Raw genomic sequence first — 25,122 nt, 5'->3', positions numbered from 1 at the left:
TTATCTTTTTATTTCTACTTTATGAATGTTTATAATGTTTTTAACTTTATAAAGTTTAATGAGAAAACAATAAAGTAAATTGAAATTACCTTTAATTAGTGATTAATGAGATCCTTGAGGTTGATGCTGCAAGACTAAATATTTGATATCTGGTTCGATTTTCGTAAAGAACGAACGAAGGTCTCCTCTTTAGGTGATATTCAGACGACTTCTCTGTTTGCTCATAATATGATTTCTCATCTGTGCATCAGCTCCCCTCCTCTCCCCCCTCAATTCCCCATCCCACCTTTTTGCGCGCGCATGCACACATTCCCTTGTTCGCATGCACGCATTCTCGCGCAAGTTCGTACTTTCATGTGTGCACTCGCACCCGCCCACTCTCTCAAAAGGAGTATTTAGCAATTTAGCTTTTTGTGCCGCCGAAATCCCTACCGCCCACCTGGAATCCTGAAACGCCCACTAGTGGGCGGTAGGGACCAGGATGACAACCCATGGTGTACACAATCCCTCCCCTCTGCCTGTGATAAAATTAACATAGACATGGGCTAACTCAATTAACTCTTAACAGAAAAAAAAATAATTTTTACAAACCAGAAAATACAACATATCCCCACAAATAAGTACCCCACAGTCACATCCCCTGATAGCCCCGATCTGTGTGAACAACATATCTAAAAATCACCGAGATCGGTTAAGGGGTTCAGGAATTTCCTGGAAGTCTTATTTTTGCCCCACCGTGCACATGGTTCCATGCCCAAAACAGTTCCATACACTCGACAACAAAACACCGCTGGACAATTTAACCCCTTAAGACCGGAGGGCGTACTATTACGTCCTTTTAAAAGCGGCTCTAAACGCCGCCGGACGTAATAGTACGCCCTCCGGTTTTTAGTAACTTACCCGGTCGCTGGCGGTCCCACGCCGGCGATCGCGGTTCGGGGGACTCCCAGGGAGCCCCCCGCGGCACGTCCGCCCTCCAGGAGCCCTCCCGGCCATGTGAGAGTGAGGTCCTTGCGAGGACCTCACAATCACATGGCCGGTATAGCTGCCTGCTGCATTGCCAGCAGGGGGACCAACTGTAATGACAGTTGGTCCCCCTGCTGGCTGAAAATCAAATAAAATTTTTTTAAAACAGTGTAAAAATAAATAAATTATATACTTAGATCATATATATATATTATATATATATGATCTAAGTATATATATACACATATACATACACACACATACACTGTCTAGGTGTATTTTAATATTAATATATATATAATTATATATATATATATTAATATCAAATTACACGTAGACTGATACTGATTAAATATATATATAATTATTGTTATATATATATATTTATAAATAATATAAAAAAAATTAATATGTAAATACGTAAAAAAATTAAATAAAAAAAATAATTAAAAATAAAATATTAAAAAATATATAGATGTGTTTTATTTCGTTCTAACTGTATTCTGATATTAATATATATATATTTATATCAAAATACACTTATAACGAAATAATATATATATCTATATACATAAATATATACGTATATATCACTATATATATATATATACCTATATATAAATAAAAATATTAAAAAAAATATATATATATATATACGTATATGTATATATATACATATATTAATTCTACACATATATTTATGTAATAATTTTACATAATTAGGTATCCTAATTAATTACAATTAGCGGGACCTGCCTGACCACCCATGCCGAAAGTATAATTTGCTAGCACTATATTTAACCCTATAACTTTCCAAGACACCATAAAACCTGTACATGGGGGGTACTGTTTTACTCGGGAGACTTCGCTGAACACAAATATTAGTGTTTCAAAACAGTAAAATGTATTACAACCATGATATCGCCAGTAAAAGTGACGTTTTTTGCATTTTTCACGCACAAACAGCACTTACACGGACGATATTATTGCTGCAATACTTTTTACTGTTTTGAAACACAAATATTTGTGTTCAGCGAAGTCTCCCGAGTACAACAGTACCCCTCATGTACAGGTTTTATGGTGTTTTCAAAAATTACAGCGTCAAATATAAGGCTTGTGTTTAATTTTTTTCACATTAAAATTCGCCAGATTGCTTACGTTGCCTTTATGACCCTATGGTAGCCCAAGAATGAAAATTACCCCTATGATGGCATACCATTTGCAATAGTAGACAACCAAAGGTATTGCAAATGGGGTATGTCCAGTCTTTTTTAGTAGCCACTTAGTCACAAACACTGGCCAAAATTGGCGTTTTTTGCATTTTTCACACACAAACAAATACAAACGCTAACTTTGGCCAGTGTTTGTGACCAAATGGCTACTAAAAAAGACTGGACATCGCTTATTTGCAATACCTTGGGTCGTCTACTATTGCAAATGGTATGCCATTATGGGTGTAAATTTATTTCCTGGGCTACTATACAGTCTCAAAGGCAACGTAACCAATCTGGCGAATTTCAATTTCAAATGTAACACGCTATATTTGACCCTGTAACTTCCCAAAACACCATAAAACCTGTACATAGGGGGTACTGTTTTACACGTGAGACTTTGCTGAATACAAATATGTGTATTTTATTGCAGTAAAAGCAAACAGTATTATGACATTGACAGTTAAAATGTCATGAAGAACGAAAAAAATAAAAAAAAATCTTATTTTCTCCCATTTTTTTCATATTAAATTATGTTTCATAGCTAAATATTTGATATTAAATGAAAGCCCCGTTTCCCCTGAATAAAATGATATATAATAAGGGGGGTGCATTTAATATGAAAGAGGTGAATTACGGTTGGACAGACATATAGCGCAAATGCCAGGTTTTGTTTACGTTTTGTTTCGTTCACAACTTGTACATTTGGCTGCGGTGTTAAGGGGTTAAGATGGCTGCCGCCACATGTTTGAATCTGTTCCAGTTAAAAGTCCAAGGGGCAGAAACAGTACTTTTGAACATGGGTTATCAGAGGGCCCGTAGTCCCAGGGTAAAAGGCTGGCAATAGTCCCCTCCAAAAACTCGTGGCAAATTCAGCTAAAAGGGGGAGTTTGCCACAACGTGTATAGTCGTGTGAAATGTTTGTGCCAACATGCCTGTTAATCTATGCACTACAAAAATAAAGAATGACAAATAAAAATTGCAATTCACATTGAATTCACAACCATTCTTTCTCTGATGAGCAACCCTGAGAGAGAAAGTTTTAGCTTTGCATTGTTTTATTTATTTTTTGTTCTTCTCTGTAATTAGAGCAAATTAAACTACTCTATTCATTATGCAATACCATACTCAATTACCTTGTTGTACCAGACGTACAGTGGAAACCAGCTGCTAATAGTACTGTGTAGTCTAGAAGAAATCTGGGGCATCTCATGTGCTTACACTCAAAAGGTGGTGTTCTATAATTTTTGGTGCTCATATTAATAATATTGCCTTTTATATAGTGTCAACAGATTCCTTAACGCTTTACATTATTGCTGTAAGAGCTCTGTAGGAAATGTAGACCATCTGGAGTGTCAAAGGGTGCCTACTTCTGTTCTAAGGCAATTTTTGCTGGGTAGATTTCTGAGTGGGCTGTCATGTCGATGACTTTATTGTAGTGGTGCATCCATGGTCAGTAGAGTTCCGAGGAACTTTTTAATTAAAAGAGATAAGTTGTTGGAAATATTTGTATGTGCGTGTTCTTGTAGTTGCCTGGAACTGTCACTTTGTGTTTGTTTTTCTAAGTTAGGTAGGTAATTTTACATTGATAAACGGTTATTCACCAAATAAAGAATTCAAAGTGAATTTAAAATGTTAGGCCCAAGTAGCAGAAGTGAAAGCATTTACTGTGTTTATTCCCTTTATGAATTTAAATGTTTCTATCATATCCCCCCTGTCTCGTCTTTCCTCCAAGCTATACATGTTAAGATCCTTTAACCTTTCCTTGTAAGTTTTATCCTGCAATCCATGAACCAGTTTAGTAGCCCTTCTCTGAACTCTCTCTAAGGTATCAATGTCCTTCTGAAGATACGGTCTGTGTACAATACTCCAAGTGAGGTCTCACCAGTGTTCTGTACAATGGCATGAGCACTTCCCTCTTTCTACTGCTAATAGCTCTCCCTATACAACCAAGCTATCTGCTAGCATTTCCTGCTGCTCTATTACATTGTCTGCCTACCTTTAAGTCATCTGAAATAATTACCCCTAAATCCCTTTCCTCAGATGTTGAAGTTAGGACTCTATCAAATATTCTGTACTCTGCCCTTGGGTTTTTACATCCAAGATGCATTATCTTGCACTTATCCACATTAAATGTCAGCTGCCACAACTCTGACCATTTTTCTAGTTTACCTAAATCATTTGCCGTTTGGCTTATCCCTCCTGGAACATCAACCCTGTTACTTAGTATCATCAGCAGAAGACATACCTTGCCATCAAGACCTTCTGCAATAGCACTAATACAAATATTAAAGAGAATGGGTCCAAGTACAGATCCCTGAGGTACCCCACTGGTGACAAGCCCAAGCTTCGAATATACTCCATTGACTACAACCCTCTGTTGCCTGTCACTCTGCCACTGCCTTACCCATTCAACAATATTGGAATCCAATACTGCTGATGTAGATTAATTTAGAAATAAACAAATATGTTTAAATATCTATCTGTTCCTGTCCAAATCTGAGATGATTAAATTGCGTATACGCAGAAGTAAATTCACACTGACACACGGAGTTCAGGTTAAAATAACTTCGAGAAAATTTAATGGCATCTGATTAAAAGCGGGCTCGCAGACCCTTATAAGAACAAAATTACATCATCATTGAATATCAAGATATCAGTAAATAAACATCATTAATTGGATTAAATGTTAAGTGGCTATGTCAATGTCCACCCATCAATATTATTAATTGGCTCAAGAACTAAGTGGTTAGCTAGGTGTCCTCCCACCGGGAGGTGGTATTGTTCTGGACACGGGTGTGGACAGATGGCTCAAGCGTCATCTTACCCAGCACGAGGCTTACTCGGTGGGAAGGGGGGCTTGGGCGTCATTTTGCGTATTTAGTGATGTCAGACTCGTGGTCAGGTTCAGGGTTCTTTTTATGAATAGAACATTTCATTAGGCCAGCTTCCCATGGCCTTGGCTATACTTTGTTGCATGTTACAGGAGATTCAATAATTCCGGGGTTAGTCATGTCTTTATAGAAAATACAGTCTCTATTCATTACACTAAATGCTGTTAGGAAATTCTGTCATGTAATGTAGTTTAAAATGGAGGATCTGTCAGGTAATGTGGTTTAAAATGGAGTTAGTGCAAAAATTCAACACAGGTTCAATACAGGTTTTTAATAATTCTACATCACTGCTATGTTTCACTGAAGGTTAATCCAGTGTGAAGACGCTGGACATCCATAGAAAAGCATTGAGTAATGCTTTCTTATGGGCAGTTTGAATGCGCGTGCGGCTCCAGCAGCGCATGTGCATTCGGATCTGATGTCGGCAGGGGGAGGTAAGGCATAAATTTGTTTTCCTGGTACTATAGTAGTGCTTTAACCTCTGTTTTATAACCTTTTTATACATAAAAGAAAAGTTTAATAAACATATATTAAAGTTCACTGTCCCCCTCCTTTATCAGTTACTGTACTATACCGTGCTGTTGGAAATGTCATAATGGTATAGGGTTTAGGGACCTGATTGTGATACCAGCATGAGCTATCATTTTTCCTTAAGGGGCTAACTGTATCAAAGGCTGGTGTGTCTTCTACATGTCTCTAAACTAAGTAAAATTTAACCTGTATAAAAATAATATATATTTACTATATTCTATAATGTCATCTGAGTGTCTTCCTGTGTTGGATTGGAACAACCGATAATGGATGGTATTATAATCTGACAGTTCATTTAGGCTTAACATTCACATTCAATTGGACTCCTACATAATTTATCAATTAGTTATAGGGGCTGGAGTCCCTGGGTGCTTTCCTACCTAAAGGGGTTGAACAGTTTTTCATTGGTTTAAACCAAGAGATTTGTCACTTAGAGCTTCACAGTGTTGTTGCACGCAAAAAACAGCCAGTGATAGGCATCGACTATTGTTCATAGCCTGTCATCGGAGCCCATGTTAATCCTTCCTGGTCAGTGTGTCTGCCATGGTGAGGGGATAGGAGGCATTTTGGATGGGCACTCAGGGATACAAAATTTTGGGCGGACGGTTTGTAAACCCTGTAAAGTGCTTAATGACTTTTTTCTTTCTTGTTATATTCCATATATATGTATAGCTTATAATATGTGTTTTGTATCATTGAAGTACCGGTATATATCTACTTTTATATATATTTACTTTTTGTGTCATCCATGTGCACCTGCCACTGCAGCTAAGCGCACTCAACAGAACACGAAATTGCAATTAGATGTTTCCCTGAAGGAAATTGGAACACTTCAGCGACTTCTGCTTCAATATGTGGTTTGTTGGCTTCTGACATTGAACATTTATGTCTCTGAGGAATTCAGCTGACTTTAGTTTCTGCTTACCTGTAGACTTTGTCTGAAGCATAGATTCAAAACATTTTTGTACTTTAAAAGATTTTGTTTTATGTACTGCTGTGTCATATACAAACCATGATCTAGTTGAAAAATCACATTGAAACTAAGTAATGCCTTTTTAGTGAGCTAAACAGATATGGAGAAATGTATCAACTTTTAGCCATCTTGTTTTTCTAATGTTTCTTGAGTCATATCTATAGAGAGCAATAAAAACAAAAAAGAAAACCTCACAAAATAACAGGTTCTTACAGCAGCATGTTAACAAAAGACACGCAGGCATTCTCCAAATTATCATAAATACTAACCCTCCCTGCCTGCTGCAACTTCTCCAGTCATGGTTGACTTAAAGGGTCTTCCAATATCATTGTAACACCCTTAAATACAGAGCAGCAGACATCACCGGCCAAATCAGAGTATTGTTTTTAAAGAGATCTTTCATGATTGCTGCAGGCATATATTCTCAGTACTTTGCAGATTTTTTTTAAAGATGGATATGCCTACTTGACTATCTGGTATGTCTCTATCCTTGGTATTTAATGGTCTGTAATATTTAAATAACTCAATTACAATAGTTGGATTATTAGAAATATTGTGTAAAGATACTGAAAAGTGGTGTGGTACAGTGTCCCTATTGCACTTAGTGCTGCAGTGTTAAACATTGCAGTTCCAGAGAAGCTGCAATGTATACATTGCAGCTCTACGTTTGCCCACAGTGGTTGTTTAACAGCCACTAGTGGGCTTCCTGAATCGATATGGACCTTTGGTCCGGTATCTGACACTGGACATCTTCACGCTCTGCATTAGGACATCCAGCGTCAGATTTCCCTCTCACCCCATAGATAAGCATTGATTCAATGCTTTCCTATGGTGAGGTCTAATTTGTGTGTGGCATTTGCCATGCATGTGCATTAGCACCTACTCATCCCGGAGATAGCGGAGCATCGACCCAGTGCCGAGGGACATTGGTGCTGGGATCAAGTACTTAAAGGGTTTTTAACCCTTTATTTACCTGGGAGAGTCAGAGGGAGCTCAAGTGCCAGGAATACAGCTTTGTATTCCTGGCACTATAGTGTCCCTTTGCTTATCTACAGTAGTTCTTTAAAGGAACTCTCCAGGCATCATAAAAACTACAGCTTACTGTGTCAAAGCCAGGTAGTTCTGGCACTAGTTCTTTGAATGTTGCTTTAATGTTTCCACTTCTTTTGCACATATCGTAATTTGACTGTGAATTTTGTTCATGGGGACTATGTTGGAATACTAGAATTAAAACTAGAGTTATTAACTAAATATTTATTTAGTTATCTAAACCAAGGTGCATATCATGTACTTAAGACTGTGTTTAGCGACTGACGGTCTCCTAGTCTTCTGTGCATGGAGACTGTTTGTTTTTAAACATTGTTTGACCCAAGGTGTATGTATATGGCTGTAGAATCTTCTTTTAAGAAAAGATTGTTTTATTAACAAAAAATAGTTTTGAGGTGACAATTTATCCTTTAAATTTTGCTTTACTTCACTTGACCTTATTAACCCCTTAAGGACGGCGCGCGTACTATGCCGTCCTTAAGGTGGTGGCTCTAAACGCCGCAGGGCGTTAAAGTGTGTGTACGCACGCTAACTTTGCTTAAGGTTTGTAACAAAGTGGCTACTAAAAAAGACTGGACATTACCCCATTTTAAATACCCTGTGTTGTCTACCTTTGCAAATGGTCTCAAAAGGCAACACAGACCCAGCAAACCAATCTGGCAAACTGAATTGAGCAAGTCCTATATTGACCATGTACCTTTCCAAAACACCATAAAAAATTTACATGGGGGGGGGGGGGGGGTATTGTTATACTCGAGACTTTGCTGAGCTCAGGTATGAGTGTTTAAAACAGTAAACTTATCACGACGATGAAATCACCAGTAAAAATGCGAAAAAACAAATAATGCTAATTTTGGCCAGTGTTTGTGACTACTACAAAAGACTGCACCTACCCCATTTTGAATACCCTGGGTTGTCTACTTTTTCAAATGGTTTGTCATGGTGGGGTTCATTTTCATTTCTGCGCTGCCAAACCATCTCCAAGGCAACATAGCCAATCTGGCAAATAGCAATATGCAAACACAAAAATTGGCCTATCTTATGTTTGAACATATAACTTTCCAAATCCCCATAAAACATGTACTGAAGGGGTACTTTGTACGCGTGAGACATTACTCTGCACAAATATGAGTGTTTTAGAGCAGTTAAATGTATTATACTAATAATCTCATCGGTGAAATGGCAGTTTGTGTGAAAAATGCAAAAACACAAATATAAATGCAAATTTTGGCCAGGGTTTGTGACTAAGTGGCTACTAAAAAAAGACTGGGCATACCCCATTTTGAATACTGTGGGTTGTCTTCTTTTACAAAGGGTAGGCCATGATGGGGTTAATTTCCATTCCTGGGCTGTTATACGGCCTCAAAGGCAACATAGGCCCAGCAAACCAATCTGGCAAATTTCAATGTGCAAACATGAAAAAGGGGAAATATCTACATTTGTAAAACCCATAAAACCTGTACATTGGGTGCACTGTTGTACTCTGGAGATGTTGCTTAACACATATTGGGGTGTTCTTTGTCAGTAACACATAACAGGAACTGAGAACCCATGCCTAAAGTACAATGTGAGAGAAAAATGACTACCCAAAAGTGTGACAAAGACTGGTGGTAGAATTAGTGCATGGAAAGTGTTAAAATCCTACCATTTGAAATACCCTAGGGTGTCTACTTTTGAAAAACATATGGTTTGAGGGTAAATTACATTGGCCAGCTTCAAAAATGTCCTAAATAGGACATGGGTGCATGATGACCAGCTGTGAAAATTCCAAGTTGGAAAATTAGAATGCGCACCGTCCAAATAAGGTATTTTAGCCCCCAGAGAGCCAGACATACCAATACATGGGGGGTATCACTGTATTTAGGAGATGTTGCTGAACACATATTGGGGTGTTCTATGGCTGTAACCCTTAAAGTTCTCCGTACATGTATTCTTAAATTGCTATGTGTGTCCAAAACATCACCAATTACAATTTTTTTTGGCATAAATTGGTGGTAAAATGGTTGCATAAAAATAGTCAAAATATCCCAAATTTAATTCCTTAGGTTGTCTTGTTTTAAAAAATATATACATGTGAATGGTTATTCAGGGATTCCTGACAAATATCAGTATTACAATGTAACGCGTTAATTTTGGAAATAAAAAAATGGTTTGGAAATGGTGCTACTTGTACTTATTGCCCTATAACTTGCAACAACAAAAAAAGACGCTAAGAACATGTTAACATTGGGCATTTCTAAACTCAGGACAAAAATTTAGAAACGATTTAGCATGGGTGTTTTTTGGCGGTTGTAGATGCGTAACAGATTTTGGGCGTGAAAGTTCAAAAAGTGTTTTTGACATTTTTTCATTATTTTATAACTTTGTTTTTATAGTAAATTTTATGATATGATGAATATAATGGTACCTTTAGAAAGACCATTTAATGGCGAGAAAAAAGGTATATAATGTGTGGGTTCACTAAATGAGTAAGAAAATTGAAGTGTGGTCTGGTCACTAAGGGTTAAACTAAAATTGTTTTGATGCCTATTGTGTATCATTAATCTTGGTGTGGCATCAGAGGACTTGGTGTGGCATCAGAGGCCTGCCCAGGTGTTAAACATTCCTAGTGGGAGGTGATTTGAGGAGTATATAAGGGCTGTTGTCATTAGCTTGGCTAATAGAGCTTGGTTGCTTCATCTAAGTGTTGCTTCTAAGTGTGTGTGTGGTTGGAGATATTCTGGAGAGTGCTGCTTCTAAGTGTGTGTGTGGTTGGAGATATTCTGGAGATAACCTGGAGGTAATCTGAGGTATTCAGGAGGATAAATAAAAAAAAAAGGTAACATTTGTTTGATTTAAATTATTCGCCTCATTGGAATGGCAGACTTAGTTCAGTGTAATAGTTGCTTTGCATTTGTTTCACGTTCCACTTTTTGGAGGTTTGGTTGTTGTTTAATCTGTAGACAGTTCTCTATCTTGCGGCAGGAGATTGTATTTTTGAAGTCTGAGATTTGTAAATTATCTGGTAAACAAATTCAGGCTGGAACTGCTGCAAAGCCATTGCCGCAGAGACATACTAGGAATGGCAGATGGATTACTGTAGGATCTGGTAGACTTGGAGTTGTGGATAAAAGGCATATTGCACAGTCTGTTGTTCTACATAATTCATTTTCTGCACTTTCAGAGTGTAGTGGTGTTGTGCAGAGAGGCACTGAGGCTAGTGGTGTTGTGCAGAGAGGCACTGAGGCTAGTGGTGTTGTGCAGAGAGGCACTGAGGCTAGTGGTGTTGTGCAGAGAGGCACTGAGGCTAGTGGTGGTGTGCAGAGAGGCTTGAAGACTATGGTGAGGCCTAATAGAAAGCAGTTGTTGTTGGGGGATTCCATCATAAGAGGTGTGGAGATGGACAATGGTGGTCTTGTGAGGTGTCTTCCTGGAGCTACTGCTCACAGAGACAGGAGACGTATCTGTAATATTGTTAAGCAAGCAAAGCAGGAAGGGGAATTGGATGTACTTGTCCATTTAGGGACAAATGACTTGGCTTGCAATGAGGTTTCAGAGGTTAAGGAAGTTTTTAGTGTTTTTGCCAATGATATATGGCAGGTTGCTTCCACACTGTCATTCTCTGAAGTTCTGCCTGTGCATAACACTCAGAACGACAGGCGGATGCGTATTAGGGACTTTAACTTGTGGCTTGGTGAATGGTGTCGGGAGCAAGGATTTGGCTTTATTGCTCATGGTAGCTCTGTTTGGAATGGAAATAAACTGTACAAAAAAGATGGGTTGCATCTTTCTCAAAAGGGAACAAATGTTCTCAGTGAGCAGTTCAGAGGTTTTGCTAGGATGTTTTTAAACTAGGAGGGGGGGCAAAAGGGTGATAAAACATCAATCCAATTGTCCCCCAAAACAAGGACAGAAGGTGCCTGTAGCAAGTGTGTTAAAAAATGATAAGCTTAGAGTCATGTCTACAAATGCTCGCAGTTTAGGGAATAAGATCCATGAACTTGTGGCAATAATGGCAACTGATAGTGTAGATTTAGTCGCTGTTACTGAGACATGGTATAATGAGAAAAATGACTGGGACATAGCAATACCAGGGTACTCTTTATATAGAAAAGACAGGGAAGGCAAGAAAGGGGGAGTGGTGGCCCTGTATGTAAAGGATAGCATAAAATCTAGCCTAATAAAGGTAAGTGAGGCGAACATAGAGTCCGTTTGGGTTACGTTAGAATTTGGTAATCACACAGTAACTCGTGTAGGTGTGATTTATAGGCCCCCAGGACAAATTGAAGAGTTAGATAATCTACTAGTTGAAGAAATAGCTAAAATGACAATGAAGGGGGAAGTTATCATCATGGGTGACTTTAATCTTCCTGATGTGAATTGGAAAACAAAAATAGCTACTTGTGCCAGGAGCACACATATTCTAAACTCCCTACTGGGATTGTCTCTAAAACAAGTCGTTGAGGAGCCAACTCGTAAAGAGGCCATACTAGATTTAGTGTTAACAAATGGAGATTTGGTATCAGATATTACTGTAGGTGAAAGTTTAGGATCCAGTGATCATCAGTCAGTGTGGTTTAATATAAGAACAGTGACTGAGTCACACCACACAAAAACAAAAGTTTTAGACTTTAGAAAAACAGACTTTTCTAAAATTAGAATATGTGTAAAGGAGTCATTATCAGACTGGAGCAATTTATATGGAGTCCAAAAGAAATGGGATTATTTAAAAGCTGCACTACTGAAGGCAACAGAAAATTGCATTAGGCTTGTCAGTAAAAGCAAAAAATTCAAGAAACCACTGTGGTACTCCGCAGATGTGGCCAAAATAGTAAAAAACAAAAAGTTAGCATTTAGTAATTATAAAAAAAAACCAGAGTGAGGAAGACAGAATGACCTATAAGATTAGGCAGAAAGAGGCTAAGCAAGTTATAAGAGCTTCCAAATCCCACACAGAAGAGAAAATAGCACAGTCAGTGAAAAAGGGGGACAAAACTTTTTTTTTCTAGATACATAAATGAGAAAAGAAAAGTAAAACAAGGATTAGTTGGATTAAAAACAAAAGAAGGAAGGTATGTAGATGAGGATAAAGGTCTAGCTGACTGCCTCAATGAATATTTTTGTTCGGTATTTACAGATGAAAATGAAGGAAAGGGACCTCAGTTAAGAAAAAGGATAAATGAGTCATTTATTACACGTGAGTTTACAGAGGAAGAGGTTCTATTTCAACTGTCAAAAGTAAAGACAAATAAGTCAATGGGACCTGATGGAATACACCCAAAGCTATTAAAAGAGCTTAGTGGTGTACTAGCAAAACCATTAACAGATTTATTTAACCAATCATTGATAACAGGAGTAGTCCCAGAAGATTGGAAGTTAGCGAATGTTGTGCCCATTCACAAGAAAGGTAATAGGGAGGAGTCGGGCAACTATAGGCCAGTAAGCCTTACTTCAGTAGTGGGGAAAGTGATGGAAACCATGTTAAAGGATAGGATTGTTGAACATCTAAAAACACATGGATTTCAAGACCAGAGACAACATGGGTTTACTTCAGGGAGATCATGCCAAACTAATCTTATTGATTTTTTTGATTGGGTAACTAAAATTATAGATCAGGGTGGTGCAGTAGACATTGCTTACCTAGATTTCAGTAAGGCTTTTGACACTGTTGCACATAGAAGGCTTATCAATAAACTACAATCTTTGAGTTTGGATTCCAATATTGTTGAATGGGTAAGGCAAGTGCTGAGTGACAGGCAACAGAGGGTTGTAGTCAATGGAGTATATTCGAAGCTTGGGCTTGTCACCAGTGGGGTACCTCAGGGATCTGTACTTGGACCCATTCTCTTTAATATTTTTATTAGTGATATTGCAGAAGGTCTTGATGGTAAGGTGTGTCTTTTTGCGGATGATACTAAGATATGTAACAGGGTTGATGTTCCAGGAGGGATAAGCCAAATGGAAAATGATTTAGGTAAACTAGAAAAAATGGTCAGAGTTGTGGCAACTGACATTTAATGTGGATAAGTGCAAGATAATGCATCTTGGACGTAAAAACCCAAGGGTAGAGTACAAAATATTTGATAGAGTCCTAACCTCAACATCTGAGGAAAGGGATTTAGGGGTGATTATTTCTGATGACTTAAAGGTAGGCAGACAATGTAATAGAGTAGCAGAATGCTTGGTTGTATAGGGAGAGGTATTAGCAGTAGAAAGAGGGAAGTGCTTATGCCATTGTACAGAACACTGGTGAGACCCCACTTGGAGTACTGTACACAGTACTGGAGACCCTATCTTCAGAAGGATATTGATACCTTAGAGAGAGTTCAAAGAAGGGCTACTAAACTGGTTCATGGATTGCAGGATAAAACTTACCAGGAAAGGTTAAAGGATCTTAACATGTATAGCTTGGAGGAAAGACGAGACAGGGGGGATATGATAGAAACATTTAAATACATAAAGGGAATCAACACAGTAAAGGAGGAGACTATATTTAAAAGAAGAAAAACTACCACAACAAGAGGACATAGTCTTAAATTAGAGGGACAAAGGTTTAAAAATAATATCAGGAAGTATTACTTTACTGAGAGGGTAGTGGATGCATGGAATAGCCTTCCAGCTGAAGTGGTAGAGGTTAACACAGTAAAGGAGTTTAAGCATGCGTGGGATAGGCATAAGGCTATCCTAACTATAAGATAAGGCCAGGGACTAATGAAAGTATTTAGAAAACTGGGCAGACTAGATGGGCCGAATGGTTCTTATCTGCCGTCACATTCTATGTTTCTATGACTCTTGGCACCATAACTACAACGGCTCTAAAAGTTCTGGTGCTTCAAGCGCTACTTTAAAATAAAATTTTAAATATGCCTACTTGATGGAAATATCATCTTAGTAATTTTTAAAAATATATTCTATATATGGCTTTATCTTACATTGTATAAGTGTAATCACTTGGATTAGAATATATATACTAAAAATTGCTTTTAACACATGACATTCATAAAATTACTGTGTGTGTGTGTGTATATATTAATTTTATGAATGTCCTATCATTTAAAAGCAATCTTTTTAGTTAGGTCTCATAGCTTTTTTTACTTTAACAATAATCAACCTAACCTTGGTGCACGATAAAGTATTCGTTTTCTATTTTACATTTAAATATTTTTTTCTTTATATATTTCTGTATATCCTATAGTGACAACTTCCATTTACAAGTAAAAAAATATATATATATATTTTTATATTTAGCCCATAGACCTATCCATTACAACTTGTTTACACATTCGTGTGTTGAGGGAGATTGCCAGCTGGTTATTGAACCAACAGGAGATTCTATAATATTTTTACTTTCCATGGAGAAAAAAGTAAATCCTGGGTGGATGTTTTTTTTTCCATGTTATAACATTACAACTTATTTTACTGAAGCTGTGAATCTGATGCACACAATATACCAAACTTGCTAAACTATTTGAATGCCACTGTTGAACTGCTCCCTTAGAGATTTTACTAATTTTAAGAAACCAATACTCTGCAAGAACCAAAACAAATTTTGTTGGGTAAAGGATTTCCCTTTTTTCCTGTATAACCTTGGCCTAACCATGGTGGAAAACCAATAGTGATTCTATAGTGTTAGATATACAAAGTTGTATTCCTGACATTAGTGCATTTAAAAGAGGGAGAGTGGCCTTAAATCCCATGATTACTATGGGGATTTTGCTGATGCTGGATGTCCTCTATTAACATCAAGGAAGCTGTCTGATAGCTGACAGTCACTAGAGGCAGTCTTAAAAATGTGCAATTTCGTTCTATTTTAATATTGATATATGTATATTCTTAATTCTTTTTAATTAACGTATTTACATATTTATTTATATATTCTATATAAAATATATATATTTAAATATATTTAATACCATTCTACGTGTATTTTAAGATATATATAAATATATATATATATATATAGTTGGTGAAGTAAAGCAGGCTGCACTCTCGGACTTGTAAATGTAAATGGTGTTTATTCCATCGAAAATAGAAAAAAGATCGACGTTTCGGTCCGCACAGGGACCTTCCTCAGGATCAAGTGATACAAACATTACATAAAAACATCTCAAATATATAGGACATTACATTAATTAGAATGACTTACCCCAGGCGATGTGCTTACTCTCCGGCGTTCACCGCTGAACACCACGCATGCGCGCACTGCCGTGTGACCCCACGTTAACCCGCGGTCCATGCGTAGTGACGCAACAACCACGCCGCTGCCATAGCAACGTTTGCAGCGGTTGCCATGGAACCGCTGTGAAAACAAAATCGGAGACTACAGTGCCCGATCGTAAAAAAAACCTTTATGTCAAACGAGAAATGAACTAAATTAAATTAAATAATCAATAGTAAAAATAATGCCAAAAATTGATTAGTGACAGGTCTTAGGCCCTAGGTACTATTAGAATCGGGAGATGGAATACTATAACTTTATCGTTTTAATTTATAAGTTAGGGGAATACATCCATCCCTAACCCTCATTAGACATATAAAGTGTAGGACCATTATTGTCCTGTCACACTTCAGCTTGGAGGTTTACTCCTTTAGCTTCAAGTCAGACCATTTTTATAAAAAGAAAAGCACTCACTACTCCTGAATAAACTTGTCCAGAGTTTCCCAAATCTAAAGTACTTCCCTATTTTGTAGCCCCAAGTCACCTGACTGAACCACAATTGTACCCGGATATCCTCATATACGTGGGATGAATCTCTATATGGTACTGGATTGGTTTTCATGTTAACCCCAATAATTATCTTCAATTATGAATTACTGTTGTGATTCTACTCCTTAACCAGCCTGTATGTCTACAGCTCCCATATTACATGAATATCCATTATATCTAAACCAAATCAATATTCACAAGCATTATTTACAAAAGAACTATTTACATAATTTACACTACTATTGCAAGCATTAAATCAAATAATGAATGATAAGATATCATTTCATTGAGGCCTCTTGGTGAGACAGTGTCCAGTCTGAAGATCCAGAATGTTTCTTTATTAAGTAATAACATCCCTCTATCGCCACCTCTCCGTGGTTCAGGGATGTGATCAATGGCAGTGAACTTTAATGAAGTGAGCGGGTGCTGAAAATCCAAAAAATGTCTTGCGACTGGTTTATCGCTTTTTCCATCCCTGTAAGCTGTTCGAATATTGGAGCGGTGTCCACGTATACGTTCACATAACTGGGTTTCCGTTTTGCCTATATAAGATAGGCCGCAAGGGCATGAAATTTTGTAGATCACAAACATCGTTTTACATGTAATTGTAAAATGAATAAGAAATTTTTTGTTGGTGTGTGGATGGTGAAAGGAGCGTGTGGGAACCATATGGCTTCAGGTAACGCAGCCTAGGCATCTTACGCTGCCCCGTTTCTGAATATTTTCCATTTTCATGTAGCTTTGTGTGGGGTCCGTTTTTACCAACATATCTCGCAAATTTCTCTTTCGTTTATAACATAATGGTTGTTGTTTAAAGATCAAGGGGAGCGTGTTATCTTGTGCCAGCATATTCCAGTTCCTTTTAATAATGTTCGATAAATTAGCTGCCTTGTTGTTGTATGTCATTGGACATAATATTCGACTTTGGGATATAGCCTCCCTTCTTGGAGTATGTTCTCTAGCTTGTCGCAACGATTCTTCTAAGTCCATTTTTTTGTATCCCCTAGATAGGAATTTGTCTTTCATTTCCACTAATTGTTCTTCCCTTTTTGCATGGGTGGAATTATTACGTATTGTCCTTAGAAATTGTGCTTTAGGCAATGATGCCTTTAGATGTTCCGGATGAGCACTCCTTGCATGGAGGAGTGTGTTGCGATCCGTTAATTTGGTATATAACGAATATTGAAGTTCATTTCCATCTGGCCATATTTGTAAATCAAGAAAATGTACCCTCTCAGCACTGATTTCGGACGTAAATCGAATAGGGGTATCCAATTTATTCAAATTATCCACCATCTGTTGCGCTTCCTGTACTGTACCTGTCCAGATTATTAACAGGTCATCGATGAATCTGAAAAAGTTCATGATTTTGTCATCGTAGACTGGAAGTATATATGTCATTTCAAAGATATACATGTAAACATTCGCGTACATGGGGGCCATAGCCGCCCCCATGGACGTACCGGCGATCTGCATAAACCAATCTTCTTAAAATCTAAAATAATTGTTAGATAGGGCAAGTTCCAACATGTGGAGAATGCATTCTATGCTTGGTCCCTTATAAGATTTTGAGTGTGTGAGAACTTGTCGCATTGCTTCTATCCCCTGTGTATGGGGGATTACTGTGTAGAGGCTTCTGACATCCATGGTCATTAATATCACCTTTTTGTCTTGCAACTGAGTTGATGTTAATATCTTGATCAGTGTAGGAGTGTCCTTAATACATGTTTCCAAATCAGCGACTGTTTTTTTGAATAGATTATCCAACCACTTTGCTATAGGTTCCAAGACACCCCCCACCGCTGAAAACATGTATTAAGGACACTCCTACACTGATCAAGATATTAACATCAACTCAGTTGCAAGACAAAAAGGTGATATTAATGACCATGGATGTCAGAAGCCTCTACACAGTAATCCCCCATACACAGGGGATAGAAGCAATGCGACAAGTTCTGACACACTCAAAATCTTATAAGGGACCAAGCATAGAATACATTCTCCACATGTTGGAACTTGCACTATCTAACAATTATTTTAGATTTGAAGAAGATTGGTTTATGCAGATCGCCGGTACGTCCATGGGGGCGGCTATGGCCCCCATGTACGCGAATGTTTACATGTATATCTTTGAAATGACATACTTCCAGTCTACGGTGACAAAATCATGAACTTTTTCAGATTCATCGATGACCTGTTAATAATCTGGACAGGTACAGTACAGGAAGTGCAACAGATGGTGGATAATTTGAATAAATTGGATACCCCTATTCGATTTACGTCAGAAATCAGTGCTGAGAGGGTACATTTTCTTGATTTACAAATATGGCCAGATGGAAATGAACTTCAATATTCGTTATATACCAAATTAACGGATCGCAACACACTCCTCCATGCAAGGAGTGCTCATCCGGAACATCTAAAGGCATCATTGCCTAAAGCACAATTTCTAAGGACAATACGTAATAATTCCACCCATGCAAAAAGGGAAGAACAATTAGTGGAAATGAAAGACAAATTCCTATCTAGGGGATACAAAAATATGGACTTGGAAGAATCGTTGCGACAAGCTAGAGAACATACTCCAAGAAGGGAGACTATATCCCAAAGTCGAATATTATGTCCAATGACATACAACAACAAGGCAGCTAATTTATCGAACATTATTAAAAGGAACTGGAATATGCTGGCACAAGATAACACGCTCCCCTTGATCTTTAAACAACAACCATTAATATGTTATAAACGAAACAGAAATTTGCGAGATATGTTGGTAAAAACGGACCCCACACAAAGCTACATGAAAATGGAAAATATTCAGAAACGGGGCAGCGTAAGATGCCTAGGCTGCGTTACCTGAAGCCATATGGTTCCCACACGCTCCTTTCACCATCCACACACCAACAAAAAATTTCTTATTCATTTTACAATTACATGTAAAACGATGTTTGTGATCTACAAAATTTCATGCCCTTGCGGCCTATCTTATATAGGCAAAACAGAAACACATTTGTGAACGTTATGTTATGTGAACGTATACGTGGACACCGCTCCAATATTCGAACAGCTTACGGGGATGGAAAAAGCGATAAACCAGTCGCAAGACATTTTTTGGATTTTCAGCACCCGCTCACTTCATTAAAGTTCACTGCCATTGATCACATCCCTGAACCACGGAGAGGTGGCGATAGAGGGATGTTATTACTTAATAAAGAAACATTCTGGATCTTCAGACTGGACACTGTCTCACCAAGAGGCCTCAATGAAATGATATCTTATCATTCATTATTTGATTTAATGCTTGCAATAGTAGTGTAAATTATGTAAATAGTTCTTTTGTAAATAATGCTTGTGAATATTGATTTGGTTTAGATATAATGGATATTCATGTAATATGGGAGCTGTAGACATACAGGCTGGTTAAGGAGTAGAATCACAACAGTAATTCATAATTGAAGATAATTATTGGGGTTAACATGAAAACCAATCCAGTACCATATAGAGATTCATCCCACGTATATGAGGATATCCGGGTACAATTGTGGTTCAGTCAGGTGACTTGGGGCTACAAAATAGGGAAGTACTTTAGATTTGGGAAACTCTGGACAAGTTTATTCAGGAGTAGTGAGTGCTTTTCTTTTTATAAAAATGGTCTGACTTGAAGCTAAAGGAGTAAACCTCCAAGCTGAAGTGTGACAGGACAATAATGGTCCTACACTTTATATGTCTAATGAGGGTTAGGGATGGATGTATTCCCCTAACTTATAAATTAAAACGATAAAGTTATAGTATTCCATCTCCCGATTCTAATAGTACCTAGGGCCTAAGACCTGTCACTAATCAATTTTTGGCATTATTTTTACTATTGATTATTTAATTTAGTTCATTTCTCGTTTGACATAAAGGTTTTTTTTACGATCGGGCACTGTAGTCTCCGATTTTGTTTTCACAGCGGTTCCATGGCAACCGCTGCAAACGTTGCTATGGCAGCGGCGTGGTTGTTGCGTCACTACGCATGGACCGCGGGTTAACGTGGGGTCACACGGCAGTGCGCGCATGCGTGGTGTTCAGCGGTGAACGCCGGAGAGTAAGCACATCGCCTGGGGTAAGTCATTCTAATTAATGTAATGTCCTATATATTTGAGATGTTTTTATGTAATGTTTGTATCACTTGATCCTGAGGAAGGTCCCTGTGCGGACCGAAACGTCGATCTTCTTTTTTCTATTTTCGATGGAATAAACACCATTTACATTTACAAGTCCGAGAGTGCAGCCTGCTTTACTTCACTAACTACAATTTACCTCCCTGGAAGACTGGCACCCGGCAGGCCTCATAAGGCACATCTTTACACATTAAGCGTGAGTGCAAGGAACTTTTGTATTTTTAAATATATATATATATGTAAATATATATATATATATATATAGTGTGAATTTGTAATTGCTCAATAAAGCAACAGATGAAATTTACCTTGAAAGACTCCTGAGTGCTCTCTACTGGTATCGTGTGTGTGTGTGTGTGTGTGTATATGTATGTATTAATAAAATTACCTAATTATGTAAAAATATTACATATATAATTTTTACAATTTGCGTGACCTGCCTAACAACCCAGGCCGAAACACCAGGGATTTAATTTGCTAGCACTATATTTAACCCTTTAACGTTACAAGATGCCATAAAACCTGTACATGGGGGTACTGTTATACTCAGGAGACTTTGCTGAACACAAATATTAGTGTTTCAAAACAGTAAAATGTATTACAACGATAATATCGTCAGTGAAAGCGAATTTTTCATACACAAACTGCACTTACACCGACAATATAATTGTTGTGATACGTTTTACTGTTTTGAAACACTAATATTTGTGTTCAGCGATGTCTCCCGAGTATAACAGTACCCCTCATGTACATGTTTTATGGTGTTTTCAAAAGTTGGTCAAATATAAGGCTTGCGTTTGTTTTTTCACATTGAAATTTGCCAGATTTGTTACGTTGCATTTGAGTCCGTATGGTAGCCCATGAATTAAAATTACCCCCTTGATGGCATACCATTTGCAATAGTAGACAACCCAAGGTATTGCAAATGGGGTATGTCCAGTCTTTTTTAGAAGCCGCTTAGTCACAAACACTGGCCAAAATTGGCATTCAAATTAGGTTCTTTGCATTTTTCACACACAAACAAATATTAACACTAACTTTGGACAGTGTTTGTGACCAAGTGGCTACTAAAAAAGACTGGACATACACGTGTGACATCGTGTGACAAATGTGTATTTTATTGCAGTAAAAGCAAACAATATTATGACATTCACAGTTACAATATCATGTATAACTAAAAAAATTACTCTTATTTTTTTTCATTTTTATTTTAGTTTATTCATATTAAACTGTTTCATAGCTAAATATTTGATGTTAAATGAAAGCCCTATTTACCCTGAATAAAATTATATATAATAAGTGTGCAAGCACACTTAATATAAGAGAGATGAATTACGGTTGAACAGACATATAGTCAAATTCCAGGTTTTGTTTTGATCACGTGTTTATTTGGCTCAGTCCTTAAGGGGTTAATATTAAGAAATGACGGAAAGCCATGATTTTATTAGACATGGAGGTGAACACTTTGTATTCCAGAGAAGATTTGATTTAAATAATCAATTCAAATCCGTAGTCCAGAACACTCAATATAAATAAAGACTTTTAAATGTTACGATTGATTCAAATAATAAAGCAGGACTTGACAAATTTACTTAGAATCTGGGATCCAGCTAAAGAAGTTAGGAGCCAGCTTTTTGTAAACTAACAAAGCTTTATTTTCAGCAACCAAAAATACAATTCTTAAAGGCACACTAATCCTTAGAACCACTACAGTTTAATGTAGTGGTTCTGCTCTCTATAGCTTGCCCCTGCAAGCTTTTGTATGCCAACACTGCCTATTAAGATAAAAGGCGCTGTGTTCACCTGCTATTAAGATAAAAGGCGCTGCTTAGTAACACCTTTAGTGACAGTCACTCAGACATTGAGGCACTGAATGTTACCCATAGAGATGCATTGAATCAGTGCATCTCTACGAGGAGATGCTGATTGTAGCAGTGCTGTGTTTTTTGCAATAAAAACACCTTTCCCATGCGATCGGAAGGGGGCCAGTAACCTGAACAGTCGCTCACTGGCAGACGTGCATGGGAAGACATTTTTTTTCATACACTCACAAGTTATTTTAATTAATGTCCATCCAGACAAACCTACCTTTCCCTGGGATCCAGTGGAGCTGCTGTAATGCTGTCTTCAATCTCTTCTTGGTCTGCTCTCTCTCGCGTGGTTTAGTGATACCAGGGCCGGAGTGAAATAAAATTATGGCTCCCAGCATCACCGCAGAGCGGGCGAAGTAGGAGAGCAGGAATCTTACAACTCCCTCGTTGCCGCCTACATTCTGAACCCACTGACAACACCAGGTGCCTGGGATTTGTAGAACTCTTGTTAAAGATTAGTTATAATCCTTAATATTTGCAACCAGATGAATATTTCAATTTAGATTAATAAAATGGCTATATCAGAACGGATTTAAGATTAGTAGGTTAACCCTTTAAGACCGGAGGGCGTACTATTACGCCCTATTTTAAGCGGCTCTAAACGCTGCCGGGCGTAATAGTACGCCCTCCGGTTTTTTTTCTTACTTACCCGGTCGCCGGCGATCGCGGTTAGGGGGACTCCCAGGGAGCCCCCCGCGGCACGTCCTTCCTCCTGGGAGCCCTGCCGGCCATGTGAGAGTGAGGTCCTTGCGAGGACCTCACAATCACATGGCCGGGTTAGCTGGCTCAGGCATTGCCAGCAGGGGGACTAATTGTAATGAGTTAGTCCCCCTGCTGTCTGGAAATCAAATTTAAAAAAAAAAAAAAAAAAAAATTAAATAAGTGTAAAAAAAAATAATAATAATATACTTAGATCATAAATATATTATATGATATAAGTGTGTGTGTGTGTGTATATATACACACACACACTAGGTGTATTTTACTATTAATATATATATATATATATATATATATATATATATATATATATATTTATATATATTAATATAAAATTACACGTAGACTGATACTGATTTAAATATATATATAATGTTATATATATTTATATATAATATAAAAAAACATATGTAAATACGTTAAATAAAATAAAAAAAACTAATAAATATATAGATGTGTTATTTCGTTCTAACTGTATTGTGATATTAATATATATTTATACCAAAATACACGTAGAACGAAATATATATATCTATATACATAAATATATACCTATACATAAAAATACTTAAAAAAAATTGTATGTATGTATGTATGTAATATTTTTACGTAATTAGGTATCTTAATTAATTACAATTAGCGGGACCTGCCTGTCAACCCATGCCGAAAGTATGGGGAATTTAATTTGCTACCACTATATATTTAACCCTATAACTTTCCAAGACACTATAAAACCTGTACATGGGGGGTATTGTTTTACTCAGGGGACTTCGCTGATCACAAATATTAGTGTTTCAAAACCGTAAAATGTATTACAACGATGATATTGCCAGTAAAAGTTATTTTGCATTTTTCACGCAAAAACGGCACTTACACGGACGATATTATTGCTGTGATACTTTTTACTGTTTTGAAACACAAATATTTGTGTTCAGCGCAGTCTCCCGAGTACAACAGTACCCCTCATGTACAGGTTTTATGGTGTTTTCAAAAGTTACAGCGTCAGATATAAGGCTTGTGTTTCATTTTTTTCACATTAAAATTTGCCAGATTGCTTACGTTGCCTTTGTGACCCTATGGTAGCCCAAGAATGAAAATTACCCCTATGATGGCATACCATTTGCAATAGTAGACAACCCAAGGTATTGCAAATGGGGTATGTCCAGTCTTTTTTAGTAGCCACTTAGTGACAAACACTGGCCAAAATTGGCGTTTTCGCATTTTTCACACACAAACAAATACTAACACTAACTTTGGCCAGTGTTTGTGACCAAATGGCTACTAAAAAAGACTAGACATACCCCATTTGCAATACCTTGGGTTGTCTACTATTGCAAATGGTATGCCATTATGGGTGTACATTTAATTCATGGGCTACTATACAGTCTCAAAGGCAACGTAACCAATCTGGCGAATTTCAATTTCAAATGTAACGTGCTATATTTGACCCTGTAACTTCCCAAAACACCATAAAACCTGTACATGGGGGTACTGTTTTACACGTGAGACTTTGCTGAATACAAATGTGTATTTTATTGCAGTAAATGCAAACAGTATTAGGACATTGACAGTTAAAATGACATGTAGAACTAAAAAAAATAACAATTTCTTATTTTCTCCCATTTTTTTCATATTAAATTATGTTTCATAGCTAAATATTTGATATTAAATAAAAAGCCCTGTTTCCCCTGAATAAAATGATATATAATAAGGGGGGGTGCATTTAATATGAAAGAGGTGAATTACGGTTGGACAGACATATAGCGCAAATGCCAGGTTTTGTTTACGTTTTGTTCTGTTCACAACGTGTACATTTGGCTCCGTCCTTAAGGGGTTAATTACTCATATTTGAAGTACTACTTGAATTTTTATTTTACCTAAACCATAGCATTACATATTCTTGTTTGCTTAAACACCAATACTTAAAAATCAATGTTTATTCTGCCCCAACCTATTTACCCAATTTAGAATGAACAGTTCAAAGGAAGAGAATATACTTTTGGCTCCAACAGAAGAGGCCACTGCTGTTAAAAGTGAAATCATTACAGCAACAATTTCTG

General features: G+C 37.3%; 2 protein-coding genes across 4 annotated transcripts in view; one reads left to right on the top strand and one right to left on the bottom strand.

Moving 5' to 3' along the window:
- The window catches only part of LOC134586193 (peroxisomal membrane protein 11C-like), a 47,948-nt gene extending 30,197 nt beyond the window's left edge, over positions 1–17,751 (bottom strand). The window contains exon 1 of the mRNA XM_063441691.1: positions 17,628–17,751. Within this exon, the coding sequence (XP_063297761.1) occupies positions 17,628–17,751 (124 nt within the window). The remainder of the gene's footprint in view (positions 1–17,627) is intronic.
- Positions 1–25,122, top strand: part of TBL1XR1 (TBL1X/Y related 1) — a 106,040-nt gene that overhangs the window by 44,824 nt on the left and 36,094 nt on the right. The gene's annotated exons all lie outside the window — the stretch shown is intronic.

The sequence above is a fragment of the Pelobates fuscus genome, chromosome 2, assembly GCF_036172605.1.
Source record: "Pelobates fuscus isolate aPelFus1 chromosome 2, aPelFus1.pri, whole genome shotgun sequence".
NCBI lineage: Eukaryota > Metazoa > Chordata > Amphibia > Anura > Pelobatidae > Pelobates > Pelobates fuscus.
Note: the sequence above shows the minus strand (reverse complement) of the source record. Positions and strands in the feature narration are given on the sequence as shown.